Genomic DNA, 14,886 nt, shown 5'->3' on the forward strand with positions numbered 1-14,886 from the left:
CACCGTGTCAAAATTCAATGATCTTAAGGTGTCATGAGCGAAGAAAAGGTGACAAAGCAATTTTGCGCACCAAGAAAATATAAAAAAGGAAAGAGCAAAATATGAGCAAATTGTTCTCACTGATATGAAAGAGAAAGCGGAATAAGAAAATGCAAATACTAAAGATTAACGTCATCTGTCTTAACGTAACATGGAAACATTGTTTAAAAATATGCAATTTGGACTAAAAACCTACTCTCCAAGCAGAGCATTGGTTTCGGCTGGTTTTTGACGTGTTTTTAGACGTTATTTGTCATCTTTTTTTTTTGTCTCGCAAACCCAAGATGACAAAGTAGAAAGCACGACAATAACGTCTAAAAACATGTCAAAAACCAGCCGAAACCAATGCTCTGCTTGGAGAGTATAAAAACCAAGGTAAAGCATTACCTGAGAAGCAAAGATTCAAACACTTTTGCCTGAGGCCTATACTCTCCAAGCAGAGCATTGGTTTCGGCTGGTTTTTGACGTGTTTTTAGACGTTATTGTCGTGCTTTCTACTTTGTCATCTTTTTTATGTTTCGTAAACGCGAGACAAAAAAAAGATGACAAATAACGTCTAAAAACACGTCAAAAACCAGCCGAAACCAATGCTCTGCTTGGAGAGTATGAGGCCTATTCCTCTACAAAATACATGAAAAATATCTCAAGTCAGTTACAAAAAGGAACTGACAACAACTTGGTTTATACAAGCACCTTTAAGTTGAATTGCAATGAAGCGGATTGGGGAGCCTGACGGAAGGGGGCAAGGGGCCAGCTACATGATCTAGCCTAACGTTTGATAGCCTTTAGGGGAGAAAGATAATTTCTTTCCTTAATTTCTTTCCTTTATGCATCAAATACTAAATATCAAAGTTACAATACATAGAGATACAGCCTATCAGAACTCTACTCTTTTTTTAAGAGATAAGAGCCGTATCGTTGATTTATCCACTCACATGCAGACCTAATCACATGACTCTTTGTGAGACGAGCAAACATGTGATGTGACAGTGGCAATTAGGTGAAACCATTCGGTAAATGGGGTTTCATCACTATTGCTTATCAAAAAAACACTCGTTAATGAATTCCAAATTTCTGCAGATCGATTAGAAATATATTTTATATTTTATTTGTGGGAAATTCGTGTCTCAATGACGTTGTTTGACCGACTTAAGTAGATTTTATATATCACCACCCCCATGATATCAATGGTTTAAACCAAAGCAACATGGAAGGCAAGTTGTTCTTGCAAATTTTCTTCCTACAACTTCTAGGACATTTCCTAGTTTTCGGACAGCAGTGTACGAAATCAGGGGAATGTTCTTGCACAATGGATACAGGTAAAGTCGTCGACTTGAAACCTTTGGCAGGCACAGACGGACAACCAAGGTGAGAGCAACTAGACAAACTCACGGGGCAAGTCTTATCTTCAAACGTCCAACCTTTTATTTGTTCTGGGACGTTTTTCAAATAGAAATGTCTGTAGGACTCTAGTAACGTTGACAGAGTGTAAATAGTTGATTGGCAGCTGAAAATGAAACTGTAGTATCAAAAACTGGTGCATAATTGTGTTCTAGAGGTCCAGAAGGATAATGTTTATGCATGATTACGTCACCGCCCTCCCACACCTACACACAATAAACAGGTGGGATGGAAAGAATAACATTTTAACAGGTGGTCACTTAAAAACAACATGATTTTTAATATCATCGCTAGCTATAGTACAAATTTGACGTCATGTTGGCGTGGTGGTTAGGGAGTTTGGTCCAGAACCAAGAGGTCCTGGGTTCGAATCCCCCGACATGCCACCTATGTTGTTTGTGTAACGTAGTGTGTTGCTCACGAAACACCAGAAAGGGTTGCAGTCCTTAGGACGGGACGTTAAGCCATGGTCCACTGTACATTGTGCTTGTCAAAAAGAGCAAATACAGAAACAGGTTTTGCTCTTTTTGACAAGCACAATGAACAGTTAGCAGGATTTATATATTATTATAACATAAGAACTACAAATAATTCTACACACAATCTTCTTCAACATTCAGGTTTATTAATCAGGATGGAACCACATTCTTCTATTACAACCCCTGCACACCATTCAAAAAGGGAGACTCAGGAGAATGCCAAGTAGATGGACTTGCAGTAAGTAGTAACCAAGCAACAGCAGTGTTTATTCCTATCTCTTTATTCTAATCAGGAACTGTTCAGAATACTTCAACACTTTTTTTATAGCTGTGAATTCAGAATTCACGCAATCTCGCATGTGTGTTAGTTCAGGCAAGTTTTTTGTGTGTTCTCCCATGTGCGGGTCGGTACAGAGTGTCACAAGACAATTCCCTCATATGATACCCTGGAATGCAGAGCATATGTATCGGCCCGCGCTACGAGTTACCCGGGCCTACCCTTCCGCTCCCCTATCCGCTAGCCACCCAATCTCCGCAGCCGTACGAGAGCAGAGCTTGTTTGGCTAGCGCCAAGTGGGGCGGGGTACGTTGTCGGGCCAGTGGGAGGGTAGGTCTGGGGAAGCTCCGGGCGCGGGCTGGTGTAGGTCCGGGGAAGCTTGGTACAATTTCTCTGGATTCCAGGGTACTCATGTATGATGACCCAGCATCATACGATCACAATGATAAGGCAATCTTTCTGTTTACTGAATTGATGTATACCTGGGGTATTTCTTTCACTTAGGCCTGCCAATACGATGGAAATGGATACTATGACATCGGTGATCAAAGCTCTCTAGCAACATCTTATGATACCAGCACTGGTGGTGTAATCTTTTCATACACTTCTGGCCAAAGGTATGTAAAAATCATGTAAAAGCAAATAGAACTTCTTTTAACTAAAGTTGTATTGAATACCATAGTATAGTTACCTTCGCCGAGAAGGTTATGCAGAGGGTAGCGTTTGTGTGTGTGTATGTATGTATGTATGTAAAGAAGCAGAATAACTGGAGAAGGCCTGGATGGATTGTCTTGATATTTGGTAGGTGGGTAGGTCTTCATGAGACTTGGAAATGATTAGATTTTGGGTCCCCTAGCGGCTTGTTATGGTACTGCAGCGGAACTTCCTGTTTGGATATCTCGTGTTTGGATATCTCGTATTAATTTGCATAATTAATGAGACAATTTTAAAAACCCGCTGTGTTCCATGATATGACCATTCAAATATGTGACATTTGTAACTCAGGAAGAGAGGAATGTTGATAGATAGAAAATATGCCATTGTAGGCCAAATTTGCATAATTAATGAGAAACTACTAGTTGATGTATGATTCTACATGCCGAGATGCAACTTTTTATGCAGGTTTGAAAATTGAAATGTATGTTATAAACGTACACAGGCTAAATGTTTGAGAATTATTAGATTTAACGCAAGCCTTTGCTTCCAACAGTCAACGGAGAAGCGTGGTCAACTTAGTTTGCACTGCCAGCAGCACTCCAACTTTTACAGCTAAGGAAAGTCCAGCCGGCTCGGGCATATTTGTAAGAATGGAGTCTCATGATGATTTACTACATACTAACTCTGACTAAATTTCTTGGGGAAGAGACAAAAAATCAAACCAATAAAAGTGCTACATTATACATTCATGTGAACACATATACAAGGCAAAATTAATCCACCTTGAAAAAAATGACACAAAATGTGAAGTGCTGAATTTGATTTTGAGATGAATTCAAAATATTCTTATCACTTTCAATAAATGTGAAATGATTCGCAACTTCAAAATTATTACATTTTCTCTCTGAACAAATCGAGGAATATCATCTGTATCTGTAACCGCCCTTTGGAATAATTGGAGTAAGAATTAACAAAATCTTGTCAAAATCCTATTCAATCCAATGTATTCCAATCCTCTTTACTTCTCCAAGAAATTGTGGTTCAACCCAGATATATTGTTTGAGGGTTAGACTCAATACGTTCTGACTAACAACTCTTTTGGTTTGTTCTGTCCTCCCTTCCTTCCTCCCTGTCCTGGTGTTGTACCCTCTCCTTCTGACTGACACGCAGCACTAGGAGTACAGAACTGCTCCTGGAGTGCACAGAAGACGCAGCAGTCAGATTCACAGCTACTGAAAAGAAAGGAGCCCCTGGGAAATATGTAAGTCCTTGTGTGAACTTGTGTGCTGTCCCTCCATTTTTTTGTGTTGTTTTATTGACAATCTCTTGTATAAAATCCTTATTATTTTGCATTTTCTTTCATCAGATTTATGGTCTTGGCTGCTTTTTGTCTTTGTTTTACTATCTTGTTAATGTTTCAAGTGCTTTGGATTTTTTTCTGAAAATCCTACAGCCATTCAAGGTAAGACAGTTGTTCTGTATTGAATCAGACACACAAACGAAATGAGAAGAAATGTCCAAGTCAATCCAAGAGACAACTGAAACCATACGTCTGCCTGGAGATTATCTTTCCTTGCAAAAAATAATGTTGTACATTAGATTGTGTATTACCGTAGTAGTTACTGCTGTGCTATTTCTTCTGAGTCAAAGCAAGGAGGTTAATATAGACGCTCAAAGGCTCTGCAAAGTATTTATAACTCAAATCACAAATGTACTGAGAAAGACAACATCTGTCAAAGAAACAACAAAGGTAAGTGGTCAATAAATTTGGCTGTCAAAAATATAGTCTATAAATATTCATTTGCTCTATTTTACATTCTGTCTTTGAAGGCCTTAAATCTTGCAGCAATTTTTGGAGAGTAAAAGGTAAAATAGCCAAAGTTTGAGAGTTTGCAGTTTGAGAGTTTGCAGTTAACAGTGTACATTACTAAAGTGGAGGGTAGAATGCATACAGGTGTAGCAGGCCAGACCATACTCCTTGCTAGGATATACCAGGGTGCATTTTGGCCTGGGGTAGATCCTGCCTGCTGCACCCGTAAATATGTTTGTGGTATGGTTTCCTTTGCATCACCTGTGGCTTCTGTATCTGTATAGCCGGTATAATCGCCCTTCGGCGTAACACACCAGCTTCTTTCGTGTATGATTTAATTTATTTACCCTCATTGACAGGTGATGACGATCAGCAGTCTGTGTGTGTGTCCTGGGAGGTCAAAGGATTGCAATGCCGCGGGTGCCGCAGGGCTCAGTGCAGGGTCCACCATGTGTATACTGTAAGTACGCTACCATGGTGCCATCACTAGAGTAAGGGTTTAACAGACAAGTCCATTGTCCCTATTGCCCCGGGGCAAGTAAAAGTGCTGATCAGGTATGTACATATTGTCCTGTACTTGTCTGATAGAGCCAGTGTGATTTTGGTTGATATTGGTCTACTAGACGGAATAAATTACTCTAAACTGTGATTTTTTAAACACTTGTCCAACCCTGTAGGGCTGCCTACCGGTACTCAGTACTGGTACAGTACCACAAAAATCATTTAGGTACAGGTCCAACATAGCGTGCACATTGAAATCAGCACCACCTTTGATTTTACTATTTGGCAGTACTGTGATTGGAAGAGACACCTGGAGCTAGAGGAGGATGGATACCAGGTTGCTACCTAAGTACCCATTATGTTATCAGATTGAGACAATATAATTTCTTCTATCTCCTCCCTGTATGTAGCCGATATAAATTAACCATCCTTCGGCATAGCACACCAGCTTTGCAGGCACGTTGTGCAGTAGCAGCTGGTTATGTTACACTGAAAAACCTGTCACACCTAACCTTTACACATGACCTCTCCTAGGCTGACAGTGTTTGTGCTGGTGTACGTGGCTGGAGGAATGCTGTTCCTGAGGTTTGCGAGGGGAGCGGAGGGGACTGAAATGATCCCCAACTACGAGTTCTGGGCAGACTTTCCACACCTAGTAAAGGTGAGACATATGATACATAATCATGTATGATTATAGTCTAATGATGTATGATTGGACTTGTCCCAAGGGACTTTTGCATGTACTCAATAAAAATATAAAGTTGATTGGGTAAAGCATTTAGGAGTTATGGGCCGAAGTCTGTAATTAAAGTGTTTTTTTGTAATTTGTTAATTTAATTCAATCACAGAATGTTGTGTAGTTAATTATATTTGTACATCAGAACTAAAGATCTTGATAGATGTCAGCGATATGGAAAAAAAAAAGTTATTTTCTTGTTGTTTGTCAGGATGGCTTTACGTTCGCCACACGGCCATGCCGAGGAGAGGAGGCCTACGCTTACGAGAAGATCTAACAGTCGCAGACAAGGGAAAAATCATCATCCTCTTGAACATGAAGAATTGATTGGATTAATTTGTCTCTATCTTTTACATCACAAGAACATCCAACACCATTTGTTTCAAAGCAGAAAATTTCCCTTTGTGAATTTTCTAGAATTTGTTTTGATCTTTTGATGGCTTATCATAACAGCCATAGTGATATACCTATCTTAAGGATTCCACAAACTCAGGGTAGATCCTACTGTAAATTCTTCAAGGGCTGTGTTCTAGTCATTTGTAGGACAAGAAGGTTTATGTTTCCACTTTGTTTCTTAAGTCTCTTGTGTGCGAACACTTTTAGGCCAAGATATTTGAGTTGCAATCTTTGACCAAAGAATTGGACCAGAATTTTCCCCTGTCCTTGATGTATTATCCTTAACCTAAAACTAAAAATATATGCAGAGAAAGTCTTATATGAAAACAAAGGCAGTGTTTCCTTTAAATCCACCATATTGGACAAAATATGACGGTAATCTGAGATAGAACCTCTCTGTGCCTAAAAAATCGATAGAAATGTGATGAAAAAGTAATTTCTATATTCGTCTATTCACATGTAAATCTCTGAAAACGTATCTTATAAAAAATCAGTAAGATCAAGACTAGTACTGGTTGTGGACATGTCTATATTTACCTTTTTCAATTCTTGAAGTCTAAGGATACAAAAACAACATCAAGTACAAACAGTAACTGGTAAAGATGTGTTATGGTGACGAAATAACACCGCATTTAAGTTCTACATTTTCAATGCAGGAAGGGTATTTCAAGCAAGGTATACATGTGTACGTGTGTAATCATATATAGAAGTTATTACTAGATGGTGTACAAAACATAAAAATGATATGTAGCATGGAAACATGTAATTTTGAATGGATTAATTTTACTTGGTTCTATTAATGGTTGTAACTGTTGTATTACTTTAACATTCCTTATTAGCTGAACTGCTTCAATCTTTAGTGTTTCTATATTTGTTTTTTAGTAGGTTCAAGTATATGCAGAGAAATCCATTTACATATGAAGTGCAGTGCCAGTTATCTGTAATACTTTGCATACAACTCAATTACTCTTGTTACACTCATAGCCATGATGTATATACATCACTGTATTAAGGCTTATAAAGATTTTGCACTGCATAGTGATTAATTAGTTCGTCGCTCATGAATAGTGGAAATCATTTTGTTTGGGCCAAGTAACGATAATATTTTATCAGGCTTTGTTTATTATGTAATTCATTCAGTATCATATGGTATCCATATAGAGAATTTTATGTACTTAAGCTACCTTTCTTTGCAGTAGTCAGAAATATTTTTTCTTTCATATTTATTTTGCCTTGGAGCTGCTTTCTGGCATTGTTTGTTTTAGGTATATTGTGAAAAAAAATTATTGGAAAAAAAGTGTTTAAAGTCTTCCTAAATTTTTTCTTCACTGAAGATGATATGAATATCTATACTTTTGAACATAATGATTTTGAAAATGTAGACAAGGAAAATGATAAATAGTCGATTGAGTATATAAATTCTCTTTGACTAGTATTCAACATTATGCCTATTGTATGGGAAAGATTTAGTTTACTCATTGCTGAAATTAGGTGTAACGTTACTTTTTTTCTAAATCATGTTTCAAAGCAAAAATTTACTTTGTACCTCTGACCCTCAAATACTGTAAATGCATTTAATGCGTTGTTTTTATTTCGCGCTTAGGTGAAAATGGAGTGTTCGCGGTGGTTTTAAGATCGCGGCAGTGCTATAGTTACAAACTGTTACAGTATTGGACGAAAAGGTTCGCGGTGGTTTTAAGTTCGCGGTGAAACCGTCGCCGCAAAAACCGTGAACACAAAACCACCACGAACATTTCTGCATTTACAGTATTTGAGTACCATGATGCAAGTCATTAATTGTCACATGCAGTTTAGATTGGTCTTCTGTTCCTTGATGAAAACAATTACAGCATTGCTGTTTACACTTGATTTTACCTTGTAAGCATTTCACTGAAACCCAGTGGAAAAGTTTGCTTAAATAAGAATTATGTTACTTAATTTCATTTTTATTCTATTGAAAATCTTGGTGTGAAAAAGCATGTATTGTAAGCATATCATTCCATCAGCTTCATGTCATAGAATGCTATTTGTATGTATATATGGTTGTATTTGGCAGAGGTTAAATAAAGGTTTGCATTTTGGTGTTTTCTTGCCATGGCTCTGTCTCCTTATTTCTTACCATCTTCTATAAATTCTATTGTCACTGTAGCAGTTAAAACAATACTTCAATGACAGAATCTTGTAATGTTACATGGATGACTTAGAAGTTCTAATGCTCCAATGGGAAGACCAAATAATCTTTAGCATTTAACGGAAACAAATTATTCATTTAAAGTAATGAAATGTTATAAGTATGCTGTTTTTACTTCCGAGAAGGAGGTTCACCTCCAACAGCGATGCTGTTTTTGGTGCCGGTGTTTCTCATGGATTTTGGTATGTGGGTCCAGAAGAAACATGCACGGTGATGTTGTGCCCTCTAGCAGAACTTTTAGGTACTGCAGCCTTACATGTACAGGTCAACACACCCCCTTCCTGAAAGTAGTGTGGTTAGTCTATATTTGCTAGGAGAAGGGATGGGGAGGATCACTAATATCTGCGATGCCTAATGCTATGGCATGATGAGCGGCCTCAACTGGCAGAGATCTTCCTTCCTGGCTGAAAGGATCTACTCTTTCACGGAGGTATCCATGGCATGAGGTATGAGATCTTCGGTTCCTTGTTTGGTCTGCACTTTTGAAATATTTCGCAAGGTGACGCAACTGCACTGACCTGGAATCCAAAATGGCCACCAAGTATGCGAAACTTTCGTGATCATCGCATGAACTTTGACGTTTTTGTCAATCTTCGGCGGTGTATTGGAATAAAATCGATTTCTACGCCCAGCTAAAACATCCTTTCAACTCCCCGACTGTGACAGGATTTGATCTGAAGCTTTGATCGGCTTGGAAACGACCTATCTTCCCCTAGTTTACCGAACCGAACTGTCTCCGCCTTGTAACATTACTTCCGGGTATAACGAGGCTCGATTTGAATACTTCTACACAACAACATGGATGCCAGCGCACTTGAAGTAGATGCGTTTAGCTTTGCCAGCATCGCAGTCCGGCTCGACCAGGAAGGCAAGCATGACGAGGCCATCTTTTACTACTTGGTAAGTCCACAAGTTTATGATGCCTACTTTGCCCCCCTCCCCCAACGGCTGATGAATCATCACACAATACTAGCCACTCCCAGTTACAGATGTAAGCATAATGTTGAGGTTGTTGTTAGCTTAGAATCAAATTTGCTTTCTGGTTGCTTAGAGAAGTGTGTATTTTTCCTGTATACACTCACAGATGTTACTTACAAAAAATGCAGATACTGATACTCAATTGTGACCATTTGAACAAAATCAATTGCTGTCAATGCTAGATATTCCGTCTGGATATCTGTACTGTAGTGAGGTTTTAGTCACCAATTTCCCATGTTGAATATAAATGAGTGTGGGGTCGTGTGGCGCAAAAGCAACATGTTCGGCTCAGAATCAAGTGGTCCTGGGTTCGAATCCTGCCGTGTCATGATCACCGATCTTGTGCCTTTGGGAAAGGCACTTTACACGACTTAACCAACATGCCGGAATGGTCGTCATCAAGACCGTGGGTATTAAAGGCAAAAAGAAAGAAAGTGTAATATTGATGTTTTACAAGTAATTCGTCATATTCGTAACTTGGTATTTCCATTGTCATGGTTTCAACTTGGAGGACTGCTGGCCAATTGTAATGAGTAGAGTGAGACCTTGCAGAGATGGGTTGTTCATGGGAGGGGTGCAACAGTTATTAAGTGATGCGAGACAATAGGGAACAATGACGGCCTGTCTCAGTAACGTTACATGTAGCTATTGATACATGGTGAAGATGGTGATGATCATGATTCCAAACAAACGAACTGTTGTCAAGGTTTCCTCGCCCATGACACCTTGAATGTTAGTTTTTCTGTGCTAAGTAATGCTGAGTACTAGTGCTCATCAACCATACCAACACACATTCCCCACAGGAGGCAGCTGAAGCGCTGCGTAATGCTGGCCAGGCGGGATCCAAGATGGCGGCGGTGGAGAAGGCCATGGAGTATCTGGACAGGGTGGAACAACTCAAACAGATCAGTAAGTCAACAAACTTAGTTCAAACCAATCAGGTGTAATCTCTAATAGGATACAAATTAAAAGTGGCACTTTCCATTAAGAACATGCCGATTTTGAGACTTAATTTGAACAATGGATGCTGATATAGAAAAGTTTCAAACATTTAGGAAGAACATTTTACAATATGATGAGAAGTACATATGGAAGCTGCTGTTGACATGTCTTCCCTGATTGCTTAGTAGAAATCACATTGTTAGACATTTCCTCTGTCCCTTTGGCATTAATTGGACAAAACTTGTGTTTACCCTAAAAGTACATGTATATGACTTTTATCTTTTATCATCTCCATGTAGGCACTGGGGGAGGAACCTTCCAGATGAAAACGCAACAACAGGTATGAGACTAAAATTAGGCTGTTCAGGAAAAACACTGTTCAGGAATTGCCACTGGAAAGCCTTGTTGTATGATAGGCATGGTGAGATGGTGATGGTAATAATATATATGGGCAGTGCTGTTGCAAGATGCCTCCAGGCCGAAGACATGGTCTATGATCGGGTATCCGAACCGCGTCATTGACATGCATGCCGACAGCACCTACTTTGGGATGTTCAAGATTAGCAATTGGAATTTAGATAGTCTTAAGAAGATCAAGAACAGTTTTAAAATGTTGACACACCCATGAAATGTGATTTCAGTAAAGATTCATTTTAGAAGTACATGGAATTTTAAATAGGTCTGTTCATTATATGGGGAGATGAAACAAGAAAACATTTAGAACCACAATGTCAAGTCTACATTCTGTGAGCTGCATTTCACAGTTCTCCTGCAAGAGGTCCTTATTGAACAATGGTGAACACTACTGCAGTAGTGTTTTCAACTTCATATACTGGTACTGATTTAACAAGTAATGGTTTTCATAGAATATTTACCAAATATTCAAAGCTGCTGTATTTCCAACTTCAGGTTAAAATGCAGAGCTTTCAGTTTGGTGCCTTTAGAATTTTGAAGATTTGGGAGTGATAGTAATCCCATGACCTATGAAATCGATTGTAAGTTGCTACTTTTAAAAACTGACTGGGGTTTAAATGATGAACAATCATGTCTTATATTCTGTGTTAGATTGACCTTGAGAGGGCACGCTTCCTGATTGAGCAGGCGTTTGAAGAAGACGAGAACGACAATAAGGAGGAGGCAGCAGAGCTGTACATGGAGGCTGTGGAGCTGTGCCTTAAGGCTGTAAGTAACTCTCAAGACGTGCCACAGACTTACAGGTGGAACAGGCCAGAATGTACTCCTGGCCAGAATGTACCCTGGTACATTTCAGGCCAGGGGTATATTCCAGCCTGTTACACCTGTCACTCTCATCAAAATAAGAACATACTGGGTGGATTTTGAGGCTAAAAAAATGAATGTACTGGTACGTTTATTCAGGTTATGAGAGTATTTAGTTCCTCCTATGCCATGTATGTCTACAGTATATGTCCACATTCGCCATACAGGGCCAAATTTGCATTGGTCATACATGGCAAGTAGAGTTACCTAAAACCAGTGTTGAGTGTAACTGAACTTCATTGAAGTGTCATTGATGGCAGCAAACTTTGACCAGGTGCTCCCTGTCCTGTGATTTGTAAGTTGTGGTTAACAGACCAATTTGAACAACACAAACTGATTCCGTCATAAGGGGGATTTTATACACAAACTACCACGTCATCGCACACCTCCGAACCCAGAGAAGGCAGGTGTTTGATTACAATCTGTTCAAAATAAGCCAAATAAGCCGTATCTTAAGTTATGCAAGTGAGGAAGGGGAATAGCCACCGACACTGTATAGCAATCTGCGGAAACGTTTGTCAGCATGTGTGTGGGCACCGGCCTGCCAGTGGGAAGTGAATATCCGTGACACCGGTCAGGGTTTGGGGAACGTTGTCCTAACATATTCCATTCTTAACGAACGTGCGCGATGACATATACAGTTTGTGTATAAAATTCGCTCTATGACGAAATCAGTTTGTGTCGTTCAAATTTGTCTATTCTTTCCTGCACCTATTCTTGAACGCCTTTGGCAGATATCTTATATCCAGAGCTGACAGACCACAGTAAGGACAACAACGAAAGCTTCTTTTCTTGTCCTGACTGTGAAATATTTTTGATGATTTATAAAACAATAACAGAGGTATGTCATTATCCATCCCAAGCAGGAGTTTTGTACAAATGAAGTAGTCCATTTGTTCACTACTCAGGAAGTGTTGAAATTAAATCAAAACCAGGGAGGCTCACTCCATCATTCCGTTATTGATTTCATCTATGGCTAGAAAATGTAATTATTATGGGATGATAATCAGATTTGGAGACTCTGAAACTGTACAGATATCAGAAGGCATTAGGTATTGGTTGATGGGTACACAGAATTAAAATTTTAGATGTTTGTTTTCCTTGTTTGTTTGTTTTACTTCCAAAATGGTGGAATAGAAAATTTCTTTCTTGATTTGTTTTGTCTCAGTGGACCAAACTGGTAAACTCTCAAATTAGAGTGTATTATGTCATGAGCCATGTTTCTTCAGTTCCCATCTACATATTGAATATCGGTGCTTCTACTTATACTTGGACGGAGGAAAGCTTGTTTTGGGAGGATACTATCCACCAATAGAATGTACAAAGGACGGAGATGTGTTTAAACCACAAACATTTATTTGCACTTCAATTCCACAATTTTTTACTTTACAACAAATACTGCAAAAACTTTTACACAACTCAGTATATGTCCACAAAGATTGCAATATGGCAGAAAAGGTGACTCTGCCGGTAGAGATCACAATTCGAGTCTGTAATAGTGGAAATTTCTGTGAATATTAACTTAATGACAGTCAAAACTCTTCAATTTTGATTCATGTCACTTTAGATCAATGGATTGATTTGAAACTCAGCTGTAATTTATAAATGGGAGACCACTCTAACACATTCCGAGCATCCGGATCATGATCTCTCTCGACAGAGACTCCACAGTTGACATTAATGTACTAGATGTGCTTTACAATATACATGCACATGTACTGTATATCTGTCAAATTTTCTATGAAAGAAAGATAGACAAACAACTGTTACAGTAACTGTTGTTCTGCAAAACAATAGCTTTTTCCTGTAATATCATAGAATAAATACATCCACAGTCACAAACTTCTCAACACTCTATTTCTGGTATTGTCTGAGATGAATGACTATCCAAAAATACTATTTTTCTCAAGGTTATCATTTATTATTATTTTACATGTTGAGTAATGGTATATTGTACATAATGTTGCACATACTCTATTGGTGCATTCTCAAAAATAATGAAACAAAAATAATTTGTGACCCTGAGATAAAACTGTACAAAAAAGGTATCGTGGCAAGATCTAGACTCCAGCATCCTCTATTCCATCTTAACTCATCAGTGTAGAGTAAATAGGAAAGCAAAGTAGTTTAATACCTCTGGTTTTATGTGATACTGTAAATATTGATACATTTGTGGTGGTTTTATTCTTGCAGTTTTTGCGGTGACCTTTCCATCAGTAATTTATGACACAGCGAATATGTGTTTCCAATTTATTACCACTGTACCACAGAATTGTTTCAGCTGCATATTAAAACACTGCAAAAATGTCCTTTTCCCTCCTGCAAGATAAAACCACTACAAAAGTAAGTAAATTTATAGTAGACTGATCTCACTCACCTCAGATGCAAAACACAAAATTTTTTATCCGATCTCTCATTGGCTGAACAGCGCATTCTGATGGACAGCTACGATTGGTCTATTGATTTATCAATCATTTTGATTTGAACAAGATTGAAAAGATTGATTCAAGGAAGATGGATGTAGGTTACAAATGCCAAGTAATTGTGTGATCATTTGGCAGCGAAATGATTTCTGATACCAAAAATAATACATCATCATTTGTAATGATGAGGGCATTTTGCAGAGTACCATGTGTTGTCCTTCCGTTGTCTGATTTATGGATTTTGATTCAAGAAACTATATATAATAATTATAAAAATATCTGTTTTGATTAGAATATTGAATAGAATATTTGAAACATAGAATTGTCAAGACACTAGGGATACAACATAGAGGTTGTACATTGTATAGTCTGTTTCCATCATGAAAATTCTGCATGTTGAACAAGTCTGAGAAAAATAGAGAAAAAGATATTTATTATCATTTAGTTTATAATTAGGCAAAAATCTGTGCTCTAACTTAGACCAAACAATGTTGTTTACCTTGTAGAGAAAAGAGACCACGGATGGTGAAGTACAAGCCAAGCTGGGAAAATTAGCCACAGATGCAATAGAAAGGTAAGATCCTCTACCATTTCTAGACTTTTGTTGTTGTTGTAGTTGTAGTAACTGTTGTAAAGAATAGAGGGCCATTGAAGAGAGCCCATTCATGTAGTCTTGAAAAGCTCTTTTTTTTTGTGAAATAAGAAAAATCCCTCAATTTCATCTGTTTTGATGACCAAACAAATTTCTGAAACTTTGTGACATAATGCAGTTTAAGGA

General features: G+C 38.3%; 2 protein-coding genes across 3 annotated transcripts in view; both read left to right on the top strand.

Moving 5' to 3' along the window:
* The first annotated feature begins 1,214 nt into the window (after window positions 1-1,214).
* LOC136447067 (uncharacterized) lies at window positions 1,215-8,385 on the top strand. Of its 2 annotated transcripts, none has more exons than XM_066445742.1 (7): window positions 1,215-1,407; window positions 2,061-2,157; window positions 2,701-2,813; window positions 3,407-3,497; window positions 5,023-5,123; window positions 5,699-5,825; window positions 6,112-8,385. In XM_066445742.1, exons 1-7 carry the CDS (start codon window positions 1,247-1,249, stop codon window positions 6,175-6,177), a joined length of 756 nt encoding a protein of 251 aa, XP_066301839.1. In that variant the 5' UTR covers window positions 1,215-1,246; the 3' UTR covers window positions 6,178-8,385. The 2 variants fall into 2 exon arrangements, with proteins under 2 accessions (XP_066301839.1, XP_066301838.1); XM_066445741.1 differs by lacking the exon at window positions 3,407-3,497 and adding an exon at window positions 4,024-4,114 and having other exon boundaries at window positions 1,216-1,407.
* A 589-nt stretch (window positions 8,386-8,974) lies between these two features.
* Window positions 8,975-14,886, top strand: part of LOC136447635 (calpain-7-like) — a 48,221-nt gene continuing 42,309 nt past the window's right edge. Inside the window, exons 1-5 of the mRNA XM_066446676.1 lie at window positions 8,975-9,387; window positions 10,269-10,374; window positions 10,707-10,747; window positions 11,473-11,589; window positions 14,615-14,682. Of these exons, the coding sequence (XP_066302773.1) occupies window positions 9,286-9,387; window positions 10,269-10,374; window positions 10,707-10,747; window positions 11,473-11,589; window positions 14,615-14,682 (434 nt within the window). The 5' untranslated portion in view covers window positions 8,975-9,285. The remainder of the gene's footprint in view (window positions 9,388-10,268; window positions 10,375-10,706; window positions 10,748-11,472; window positions 11,590-14,614; window positions 14,683-14,886) is intronic.

This window comes from Branchiostoma lanceolatum, chromosome 13, assembly GCF_035083965.1.
Source record: "Branchiostoma lanceolatum isolate klBraLanc5 chromosome 13, klBraLanc5.hap2, whole genome shotgun sequence".
NCBI lineage: Eukaryota > Metazoa > Chordata > Leptocardii > Amphioxiformes > Branchiostomatidae > Branchiostoma > Branchiostoma lanceolatum.

Coding starts and splice junctions, on each gene's coding strand:
- LOC136447067 (XM_066445742.1), top strand. CDS start 1,247: ATGGAAGGCAAGTTGTTCTTGCAAATTTTCTTCCTACAACTTCTAGGA. Junction 2,814..3,406: donor TCATACACTTCTGGCCAAAG/GTATGTAAAAAT, acceptor TGCTTCCAACAG/TCAACGGAGAAGCGTGGTCA. Junction 5,124..5,698: donor GGGTCCACCATGTGTATACT/GTAAGTACGCTA, acceptor GACCTCTCCTAG/GCTGACAGTGTTTGTGCTGG.